The 12,469-nt window shown below is 38.1% G+C and overlaps 1 protein-coding gene across 2 annotated transcripts in view; it reads left to right on the forward strand.

Annotated features, from left to right (window-relative positions):
* The window catches only part of TAF1B (TATA-box binding protein associated factor, RNA polymerase I subunit B), a 76,012-nt gene that overhangs the window by 47,731 nt on the left and 15,812 nt on the right, over positions 1–12,469 (forward strand). For both annotated transcript variants that reach the window (XM_059405134.1, XM_059405133.1), the window contains exons 9-12: positions 3,805–3,952; positions 5,640–5,817; positions 6,374–6,420; positions 8,044–8,134. In XM_059405134.1, coding sequence (XP_059261117.1) covers positions 3,805–3,952; positions 5,640–5,817; positions 6,374–6,420; positions 8,044–8,134 — 464 coding nt within the window. The remainder of the gene's footprint in view (positions 1–3,804; positions 3,953–5,639; positions 5,818–6,373; positions 6,421–8,043; positions 8,135–12,469) is intronic.

Genomic DNA, 12,469 nt, shown 5'->3' on the forward strand with positions numbered 1-12,469 from the left:
GCCCTGTGTAGGGCTTGATCCCAGAACCCTGAGATCATGACCTGAGCTGAAGGCAGAGGCTTAACCCACTGAGCCATGCAGGCACCCTGAAAACCCTGTAGCCACCTTTTAAAAGAAAAGGTTTTCAGTATTCAAAAGGAATTCAAGGTATTCAAAATCAAGGTATTCAAAAAGGAAAAGTCTTTAAAAATAAATGAAAATTTTATTTTTTTAGATTTTTTTTTTAATTTATTTGACAGACAGAGATCACGAGTAGGCAGAGAGGCAGGCAGAGAGAGAGAGAAGGAAGCAGGCTCCCTGCTAAGCAGAGAGCCCGATGTGGGGCTCAATCTCAGGACCCTGGGATCATGACCTGAGCTGAAGGCAGTGGCTTTAACCCACTGAGCAACCCAGGCGCCCCAAAAATAAATGAAAATTTTAAAAGTGAAGTCTGCTGTACTTACTTGAGACTAGGAGAATCTAGAATCTATTGTAAACTATAATATAAATTGATAGACTTGCATTATTAATAATTAATATTTTATCCTCAGTTCATACATGAAAGAATCATAGCCTATTTGTCACAAGAATTTTAGTTTGACATACCAGCTTTTAGTGTGGACATTTGAAATATATTAAATCTCTGTAAGTTTACCAGATTCCTAGGGCCTTACAATTATTAGTCAATGAATTTATCATACATTAAATTGATTTTTTGAGGTGATTATTTTTCTAAGGGGATCATTCACTGCACTCTAGTGTTTATTTTGTTTGCAGATAAAAGTGCTTAATTACATTTCCTACCTGCATTATTTGAAAGGATTAGAGTTGTCATAAACCTCGTCAGCAATGTTAAAATTATTTTAACTTGAAAAGATACTTCAAATCTTGTGCAAATGAAGCCCGTTTGTTCACCACTCCATCCCAGCGTTCTAAATGAATTCATTTTGTAAAGAAAAAAGACCACTTCTTCCCAAAGTTCACTGAGAATTTATGTTTTCCTCTTTTCATTTTTTAAATTCACAGATTAGAATACAGTTTACAGTACTTTAGTGTACAAGTACATTCACTCTATTTCAACACTTGAAAAAAGGTTAAAAGGTAACACTGCTACTTCGGATTGACAGAAATTTACTTCGTAGCCTTCAGCTACAGTTAATCACATGTTAATAATACAGCATAAACCAAAGGCCTTTTTTTCTATTAAACTCAAAATAAATATAATACAAACGAGATTGTAGCTTCAGGCAAAGTAGAATCAAGCATAGTTATAATTTCTAGAAATTACCAGTATGATTATCTTTTATAATGCAAAGCATTTCCTTGTGCTTTACAATTGCATATGAGCTGAATTTACCAAAGTAAAATTTATTTATTTATTTTTTAAAGATTTTATTTATTTATTTGACAGAGAGAAATCACAAGTAGATGGAGAGGCAGGCAGAGAGAGAGGGAAGCAGGCTCCCTGCTGAGCAGAGAGCCGGATGCGGGACTCGATCCCAGGACTCTGAGACCATGACCTGAGCCGAAGGCAGCGGCTCAACCCACTGAGCCACCCAGGCGCCCCCCAAAGTAAAATTCAACAGAGAAATATTTATTCCTTTAGTCAGCTCCCAGACACACTGGAACATTTAGAAGATGGACAAGGCATGATTTAACAGCAGCACTTTCACAAGCAGCTGGGCCGATTTTAACTGACTATTAGCTCAAATCGGGAACGTTTTACTTAGAATACAGAAGAACTTTCTAATGACTAAACCCATTAAAAGTGGAATAGCCTAACTTCGGGGAAGGTATTGAGTTCCTATCCCTGGACATTTGTAAAAAGGGCCAGACATCTGCCTGCTCGGGATTTTGTAAAGTTGGACCATAGACTTCTAAGGGTGTTTCCAACTCTGAATGTGCCGGCTGATGATTCCTCCTACGAGGCGATGTATGAAGTATTTCTGTCACACGAAGTGGTTTTCTAAACTGGTATTACCTTTCTTGCCACTTTTTGCGGTAAACTAGACATACAGAAAAGCGAACGTGTCGCACAAGTACGCAGCTTGATGAATTTTCACAGCCCGAACCAGTCCGGAGAGGGAGAAACACCGTGACCATGACCCGCTCCCCCGAGCCCCACCCGGCGCCCCTCCCGGCACTCCTCCCCCGCCTCAGTGCTCGTGTCTCACCCCGTGGAAGCTTGGTGCTCGGTCGCTGAGTTTCGTTCGGGGAGTTTTGTTTATACACCGGAACCATCCTCTTTTGCATCTGGCTTCTCTCTTCTAACGTGATGTTTTGAAGATTCGTTCATGTCGTTGCAGGCAGAGCGTTCATTTCCGGGCCCGGAAGTGTTCCATTATGAGATTTGTCAAAATTTACCTATCGTTGATGGCGTTTGGGTAGTTTCCAGCTTGGGGCTTTTACAAATAGTGTCGTTAAGAACCGACGTGTCTTTCCGCGGACCTCATGCACATTTCTGTGGGGGATATGTAGCTAGGGGTAGAATTGCCTTGCCACGGAATGTGCACATAATCAACTTTAATACGGCCAGCAGGTCGCCAAAATGTGTCTTCAGGCTCAATTTTAATAGGGTCCTACCATATGAGAAGTGTTAGTTTTTCCAAGACTCCATAAGCCATATAAGAAAAAAAAGTCTTACTTGAGGTACCTGATAACTCTCTATTTTATACTGTATTTTTGTATACCTTGTCTCTCTTTCTAGGTTATAAACTCCTTGATGGCATTTTTTTAAATATGTTTTTTATTATTTTTTTATTAATTTTTTATAAACATATAATGTATTTTTATCCCCAGGGGCACAGGTCTGTGAATCACCAGGTTTACACATGAAGGCATTGTTTTATTCATCTTTACATTTCCCAAAGTCATTTCCATTGAGTGACTCTAAATTTAATATTTTTATGTGAATGGATGAAGAAATGAGAAAAAAAAATGTAGCATTAATTTCTTTTTTTTTAAAGATTTTATTTATTTATTTGACAGAGAGGCAGATGACAAGTAGGCAGAGAGGCAGGCAGAGAGAGAGAGAGAGAGGGAAGCAGGCTCCCTGCTGAGCAGAGAGCCCAATGTGGGTCTCGATCCCAGGACTCTGGGATCGTGACCTGAGCTGAAGACAGAGGTTTTAACCCACTGAGCTACCCAGGCACCCTGTAGTATTAATTTCAAGTATGTTTATGAATTGCAAAGCTAAAAATAGCATACCAGATAAACTACAGGGGTGATCTTCAAGTGAACAGAATAAATTTATTCATAGTAGCTAATAGATTTTCCTGGATTCTATAAAATTTTATATGTGGTTATATGGGAGAATATGAAGTTGAATTGTATATTTTCAACTATTAGACTTAAATTCTGGTGTTAGCTCCCACATAGAAGCTTGTGAATATTGTGAAACAGAGAGCTAAGTTTGTTAGACATGAACTTGAAGATAAATGAGACAGGTGTGGTGAGGGAGTGTGAGAGGGAAGTCGTGCCTTAGAGCACTCCTGAGGGCTCTGGAACTTCAGTTTAGGTCACAGCTTTGTCCCTTCCCCTGGTTCTTCTGTGACTGGCAAGAAGTAATGATTTCCCTCTCTCGTGGGGAAGGCCAGTAAGAGTTTTATGAGCCAAATGGAATTTTAGTGGCTTTTTAATACAGCGTTACCACTGTTTTAAGCTGCTAAGTTAGGATATTAGGGATTTATGGGTGGTTTCCGCGTAATGCTTTTCTGCACATTCCAAATTTCATTCAGCAAATACATATTACTTTTAAAATTAGAAAATATTTTTTAAAATAATTTATGTTGCAAAAGTTGCTACCTTGATTATTTTTTATTGCAGTCTTGGCCTGCCTATGAGGATATCTATAAAAAAATGATTGAAATCGCCAAATTCTTAGATTTGCCACGTTTTCCAGACATAACTGAAGACTGCTATCTTCACCCAGATATCTTGTGTATGAAATACTTGATGGAAGTCAATCTCCCTGGTAAGTGTAGTATATGTGGTGAGGAAGCCTTTACAGACTTGTAAAATGACAATGAACAAAAGAGAGAATTCCTCTCAGATCACGGATAGTTAGAGCCTCCTGACAGGGTCTTATTTTAACATGAAGCCTAATTTCAGAATCCTTTCTTAAAATATTTCAGGCTATCTGGAAAGGTTAAAAGGACCTTGTTCAGAAATAAAGAATTCTGTTTTGATGTGAGGGATACGCTTGGTTTTTACAGTAAATTTACTGAGTGCAGTGAAAGTAACAAATGTTCCAGTATGTGTTCTTAGCGAGCTGGATGCCCTCCTTCTGAAAAGAAGGCAGCGCTTGGTCGTTTGCAGGGTCATAATGAACTCTTTAAGGCGATGAAGCATAATGAACTCTTTAAGGCGATGAAGCACAGAATGTGGGGAGAGCCTCACTAGACCTTGTTCACAATATACCAAGACATAGGTCACTCGGTGGAATCTGCCAATGGAACTCGGTCCTGAATTTCTTGCAAAACTAGAAATGTGAGAAATTCAGGACTTATATTCTAAAGAGAAAATACAGACATGGTGTGGTTAGCCTATTGCTTAAGCAGTATAAAACACAGTCGGATGTATTTTTAATAGGGAAGGAAAATGTATATGTTAATGAAGAAAGCAATATGCAAAACTGTGTTTGTAGGCATGGTATAACTCCAATGATAAAAATAAGCATAAATATGTGGTAGTATATGTGTATATTACATACACACACGACTGTAATAGTGGGTAATAGAAGGACCGCAAGGGACTGAAGGGATTACCAGAATGTAACTGACAGGCTGCTCATGGCAAGTGTCTGGTTCCCATGCTTGCCACTGGATGGAGAAGGGGAGTAGAGTCCACAGGACATGGCGACTGAAAGCATGTAGGAAATGCTACTTAATTCAGTACAGTTGATCGTGCTCTTATAAATACTAGCTCTTCACTTAAAAATAGAATATTGTACATCTTGGGTACTTAGATTAGTGAGTAAAGAAATTTGCTTAGTAATTGAGAGTTTTCAAAGTATATTCACTTAATCTTTTTTAATTTCAGTTTATCCTCCCACAGCTCATTTTACAAATGAAGAAACTGAGGTTAAGTGACTAATGCAGAGTCACAAAGCTAATGATTGGAAAACCTAAATATATAGGCCCTGGCTAGGCTTTCTGGTGCCAAGTGCCACATTATTGAGCTTTGAATAATAGAGGCTAAGCCGACCATATGATTTCCTTGGGAAAGCAGTGCCTCAAGTTTAATGTGCGCAGAGGCTCCTAGGGTGCCAGCCAGCGGGTTAGTGTGCACTCCTAGAGAAGCTCTCGGTCTTACAGGGGATTTTGTTTCAGGCAAGTGCAAATTGCTGTAGAACACAGACAAGGGAGTTGTAGGATACGGTAGAGAACAAGCATTTGGCTGTGTGTTAGGTACCAGAATGCATCCTATACGTAATAGATGTTTTAGGAAGTCCAAATAGGAAAAGGCCTTGCCATGATTCTACCACTTGTTTTTCTGTACAGATACCATTTTTTGGTTTATTTTATTTACAAAATGTGTTCCCTCAGTTCTAGCATTATGCCGTGTTTTAGGATAATAAAGCTTATCTTACAGAGGTACACATTGGTATGGTCTAGTGAGGCAAAGAATTAATTCACATTTTACTCTTTGTTCTTCAACAGATGAAATGAATGATTTAACCTACCAAGTGGTAAAAATGACTGGGATAGGAGAAGTGGATTTTCTGACATTTGATCCTATAGCTAAAATGGCAAAAACTGTTAAATACGACGTACAGGCCGTCGCTGTCATCGTCATAGTGTTGAAATTGCTCTTTTTATTGGATGACAATTTAGAATGGTGAGTGTATGTCAGTTTTATGAGGAAAAAATTATACAGTTTTTACCTAATTAGTCGGAATACAGGAATCCTTATATTATCTCAAGAGAAAATAGAGCCTCTTAGTTGCAGAACATTGACTAGTACCAATAATTACTTCCTACGTGAATTTTGACTCAGCTAGTTGTCAGAGAGTTAATTCTACCTTAGTAAGTTGTTTGTCTCATGTTGTGTTCCTATTTTTTAAGTAGATACATGTGTTCTCATTGCTTCACTGATTCCCGACATTAAATCATACAGAAATTCTAAAGAATCTTGTAGCAGTTTATCTGTATGTCTTTAGGCTCCTGGCGCTATGCGACTTCAAAGATTATTTCAGAAAGCAAACGCAACTTAAATCGTCACTTCTCCCAAACGCCAATAAACAATAGCAGTGTGTAGAGTGATTGCTTCTCCATTAAATGTTAGCATAGGTTTCAAGTGCTAGTCTATATTTTTCTTTCAGAAGAACTCAAAATTTAACTGTCTTCAAATAAGTGACTTCCAAATAAATTGACGTGCTTTATGGTTTTTCCAGGACATTGTCTAATATTGCTGAGAAATATAATGAAAAGAACAAAGAAGGTACTTAATTTTTTGTCATTCAAATTCCGAGTGATTTTAAGTGATGGATTAGAAGATACAGTAAATGTAATGTATATTTGAAAAATATACAAGTACACATAGACAAACACATGTATAAAAATTGTGCCTAATACCAGAGTTATTTCTTTTTATAATTACCTAGTTATACATCTAGGACATCTAGGCTGCTAAACTTCGGTGATTCCTTGCGATGTGTAAAGACCAGCCTGCTTTTTTATTCCTGCCTTCTCCTCCCTAGCCATGCTAGACCGAGAGCATCCTGGCATTTCCCTGACTGTACCATCTGTTGTGATGCCTCAGCCTTTGCTCATGCTGGTTCTTCTACCTGAAATGTTTTCCTTCCTACCCCCCAGTTCCCCCAATCCCTGCCAGATCTGCCTTTATTCTTCAAGATTCTACCTTCTCTTCACACCCACTCCTGACCTTACCACTTCCCAGATCAGAACTAATCGTTCCTGCCACAGTTGCTCCTATCCAAACATCTGTTAGAGGTTAGCACACTGAATCAGAACTGGTGCACCAAATATGTCCATCCCGGTTCGATTGCCAGTGTCTGTAGAGTGCTAAGAACAGCTGACATAGAGTAAGGCCCAACATAAATGGTAGAAGGATAGGTAGATTATAGCTTCTAGAGGCAGGGACCATATCTTTCTGTCTTTTTAAATTTTTTATTGGCTCTCTAGTGCCTAACATAGTGTCTGGCCTAAGAGCAATTCAGTGAAGTTGGGTAGGTGTATGAATTCTTAAGTGCAATTCTAGTTTCTTATTTCCTTCATTAGGATTTATAGTCATTGTTTTTTTTTATCAGCTTTATTGAGGTATAATTGACATTCAAAAATTGTAAGCGATTTAAAGTGCATCTTGTGATGATTTGTACTATGTACTATGAAAGGGTTCTCTCATCTGGTTATACAGTCATCACCTCGCATTTTAATCTTGTGTGTCTGTGTGTGAACATTTAAGTCCTGTTCCCTTAGTTGATTTCCTTGCTATAATACACTGTGATTCACTACAGTCAGCATGTTTTACATTAGATTCTCAGAACTTACTTCTCTTAGAGCCAAAACTTTGTACCCTTTTACCAACCTCTCCCTATCTGCCACCCCCACCCCCAGCCCCTGGGAACTACTTTCTACTCTGTTAGAGTAGAAACTACTGTTTCTAAGAGTTTTACTTTTTTTTCAAGATTTCACATATATATTCATTGGTTTTAGGAGCTTGGATTTAGTGGTAGAAATCAATTTGTGAGTTCTTTCCAGAATACATGCTAAATACTTCTTCTACACATCGCTTTATGTCAGCTTCTACTCAGAGTGAAAGGTTGACCAAGGTGTCTTCTAATGTCCCTTGTCATACTCCCCATGTCTATAAATAAATAAATAAATTATTTTAGTATTATCTAGTTAGGGCCACAATATAGATAGGAACTCCGTGATGGACTGCTCAGGAGTCATGTTAAGGTATGGAGACAGTGACTCCATAATCCCAGAATGCTGACTTCAGAATGTTTAGTTATACCAAAGAATGAAGACCCCGGTGAATAATTTATATGGTTATAATGTCACTTATTTGGTTACTAATCATAGATTTCATTTCTTTCAGATAAGCCATGGTTTGATTTCAGAAAATGGTACCAAGTTATGAAGAAATCTATTGATGAGAAAAAACAAAAGTGGGAAGAAGCCAGGGCAAAGTATGTTGTCTCCTCTGGTTTTAAGTTTACCTGCTTGATTTCCAAGTCTGTTACCTTATATTTGAAAGCTAAAGTTTCAGCAGTTAGACTACTTACTTAGCATTATGACATTTTTTCTAGAAAATATTAGTCCCTGTGTTCTAATCGACTTTTTTTTTTTTTTTGGTGTTACTATTAGTCAGACTCCAGATTTTATTTGGATTTCATCAGTGTTTCCATTAATGACCTCTTTCCAATCCAGGATCCAATCCAGAGTACCATATTGTACTTAGTTATTAATTTGTTTAATTTGCATGAGTCATGCCTACATTTCTAATATTCTTCCTTCTTCCCTTTTCTCAAAGTTGATCATCTCCCGTCTGCTTTCCAATATTACAAAGATTACAGTTACCAGCCCGTGATGTACGTAATTGGAATATTCCCCCAAATAAAAATCCCTACAAAAATAAAAATGGAGGAAAGCACAAAAAGAGGATATTTAATTCAGTCAGTCTCATCATTTGACTTTGAACTCTCGTTCTGATGTAGGTTCGTTATGATAGAGTGGAAGGAGTGTAGCCTGTAGAGACAGACCATTCTGGGTTTGAATCCTGATTCCAGTACAGACTAGCTGTGTAACCCCGCACAAGTTACTTGATTTCTTAGCCTCAGCGCTCTGAAATTTAGTTTGCTTACAAATTTTCATAGATACTATATCTTACATAATATAGAGTATATTTCTATTGATCTCTGATTTGAACAGTTTGGTAACTGTTTTTAGAACTTGGAGTCTTATAATAAGAGATGAGGAAGGACACTATATCATACTCAAAGGGTCTGTCCAACAAGAAGATCTAACAATTTTAAATATCTATGCCCCCAACGTGGGAGCAGCCAACTATATAAACCAATTAATAACAAAATCAAAGAAACACATCAACAATAATACAATAATAGTAGGGGACTTTAACACTCCCCTCACTGAAATGGACAGGTCATCCAAGCAAAAGATCAGCAAGGAAATAAAGGCCTTAAACGATACACTGGACCAGATGGACATCACAGATATATTCAGAATATTTCATCCCAAAGCAACAGAATACACATTCTTCTCTAGTGCACATGGAACATTCTCCAGAATAGATCACATCCTCGGTCCTAAATCAGGACTCAACCGGTATCAAAAGATTGGGATCATTCCCTGCATATTTTCAGACCACAATGCTCTAAAGCTAGAACTCAACCACAAAAGGAAGTTTGGAAAGAACCCAAATACATGGAGACTAAACAGTATCCTTCTAAAGAATGAATGGGTCAACCGGGAAATTAAAGAAGAATTGAAAAAAATCATGGAAACAAATGATAATGAAAATACAACGGTTCAAAATCTGTGGGACACAACAAAGGCAGTCCTGAGAGGAAAATATATAGCGGTACAAGCCTTTCTCAAGAAACAAGAAAGGTCTCAGGTACACAACCTAACCCTACACCTAAAGGAGCTGGAGAAAGAACAAGAAAGAAACCCTAAGCCCAGCAGGAGAAGAGAAATCATAAAGATCAGAGCAGAAATCAATGAAATAGAAACCAAAAAAACAATAGAACAAATCAACGAAACTAGGAGCTGGTTCTTTGAAAGAATTAATAAAATTGATAAACCCCTGGCCAGACTTATCAAAAAGAAAAGAGAAAGGACCCAAATATTTAAAATCATGAATGAAAGAGGAGAGATCACAACTAACACCAAAGAAATACAAACTATTATAAGAACATACTATGAGCAACTCTACAGCAATAAATTTGACAATCTGGAAGAAATGGATGCATTCCTAGAAACATATAAACTACCACAACTGAACCAGGAAGAAATAGAAAGCCTGAACAGACCCATAACCAGTAAGGAGATTGAAACAGTCATTAAAAATCTCCAAACAAACAAAAGCCCAGGGCCAGACGGCTTCCCGGGGGAATTCTACCAAACATTTAAAGAAGAACTAATTCCTATTCTCCTGAAACTGTTCCAAAAAATAGAAATGGAAGGAAAACTTCCAAACTCATTTTATGAGGCCAGCATCACCTTGATCCCAAAACCAGACAAGGATCCCACCAAAAAAGAGAGCTATAGACCGATATCCTTGATGAACACAGATGCGAAAATACTCAACAAAATACTAGCCAATAGGATTCAACAGTACATTAAAAAGATTATTCACCACGACCAAGTGGGATTTATTCCAGGGCTGCAAGGTTGGTTCAACATCCGCAAATCAGTCAATGTGATACAACACATCAATAAAAGAAAGAACAAGAACCATATGATACTCTCAATAGATGCTGAAAAAGCATTTGACAAAGTACAGCATCCCTTCCTGATCAAAACTCTTCAAAGTGTAGGGATAGAGGGCACATACCTCAATATCATCAAAGCCATCTATGAAAAACCCACCGCAAATATCATTCTCAATGGAGAAAAACTGAAAGCTTTTCCGCTAAGGTCAGGAACACGGCAGGGATGTCCATTATCACCACTGCTATTCAACATAGTACTAGAGGTCCTAGCCTCAGCAATCAGACAACAAAAGGAAATTAAAGGCATCCAAATTGGCAAAGAAGAAGTAAAATTATCACTCTTCGCAGATGATATGATACTATATGTGGAAAACCCAAAAGACTCCACTCCAAAACTGCTAGAACTTATACAGGAATTCAGTAAAGTGTCAGGATATAAAATCAATGCACAGAAATCAGTTGCATTTCTCTACACCAACAGCAAGACAGAAGAAAGAGATACTAAGGAGTCAATCCCATTTACAATTGCATCCAAAACCATAAGATACCTAGGAATAAACCTAACCAAAGAGACACAGAATCTATACTCAGAAAACTATAAAGTACTCATGAAAGAAATTGAGGAAGACACAAAGAAATGGAAAAATGTTCCATGCTCCTGGATTGGAAGAATAAATATTGTGAAAATGTCTATGCTACCTAAAGCAATCTACACATTTAATGCAATTCCTATCAAAGTACCATCCATCTTTTTCAAAGAAATGGAACAAATAATTCTAAAATTTATATGGAACCAGAAAAGACCTCGAATAGCCAAAGGGATATTGAAAAAGAAAGCCAACGTTGGTGGCATCACAATTCCGGACTTCAAGCTCTATTACAAAGCTGTCATCATCAAGACAGCATGGTACTGGCACAAAAACAGACCCATAGATCAATGGAACAGAATAGAGAGCCCAGAAATAGACCCTCAAATCTATGGTCAACTAATCTTCGACAAAGCAGGAAAGAATGTCCAATGGAAAAAAGACAGCCTCTTCAATAAATGGTGCTGGGAAAATTGGACAGCCACATGCAGAAAAATGAAATTGGAACATTTCCTTACACCACACACAAAAATAGACTCAAAATGGATGAAGGACCTCAATGTGCGAAAGGAATCCATCAAAATCCTTGAGGAGAACACGGGCAGCAACCTCTTCGACCTCTGCCGCAGCAACATCTTCCTAGGAACAACGCAAAAGGCAAGGGAAGCAAGGGAAAAAATGAACTATTGGGATTTCATCAAGATCAAAAGCTTTTGCACAGCAAAGGAAACAGTTAACAAAATCAAAAGACAACTGACAGAATGGGAGAAGATATTTGCAAACGACATATCAAATAAAGGACTAGTGTCCAGAATCTATAAAGAACTTAGCAAACTCAACACCCAAAGAACAAATAATCCAATCAAGAAATGGGCAGAGGACATGAACAGACATTTCTGCAAAGAAGACATCCAGATGGCCAACAGACACATGAAAAAGTGCTCCATATCACTCGGCATCAGGGAAATACAAATCACAACCACAATGAGATATCACCTCACACCAATCAGAATGGCTAAAATCAACAAGTCAGGAAATGACAGATGCTGGCGAGGATGCGGAGAAAGGGGAACCCTCCTACACTGTTGGTGGGAATGCAAGCTGGTGCAGCCACTCTGGAAAACAGCATGGAGGTTCCTCAAAATGTTGAAAATAGAACTGCCCTATGACCCAGCAATTGCACTATTGGGTATTTACCCTAAAGATACAAATGTAGTGATCCAAAGGGGCACATGCACCCGAATGTTTATAGCAGCAATGTCCACAATAGCCAAACTATGGAAAGAACCTAGATGTCCATCAACAGATGAATGGATCAAGAAGATGTGGTATATATACACAATGGAATACTATGCAGCCATCAAAAGAAATGAAATCTTGCCATTTGCGACAACATGGATGGAACTAGAGCGTATCATGCTTAGCGAAATAAGTCAAGTGGAGAAAGACAACTATCATATGATCTCCCTGATATGAGGAAGTG

This window comes from Mustela nigripes, chromosome 7, assembly GCF_022355385.1.
Source record: "Mustela nigripes isolate SB6536 chromosome 7, MUSNIG.SB6536, whole genome shotgun sequence".
NCBI lineage: Eukaryota > Metazoa > Chordata > Mammalia > Carnivora > Mustelidae > Mustela > Mustela nigripes.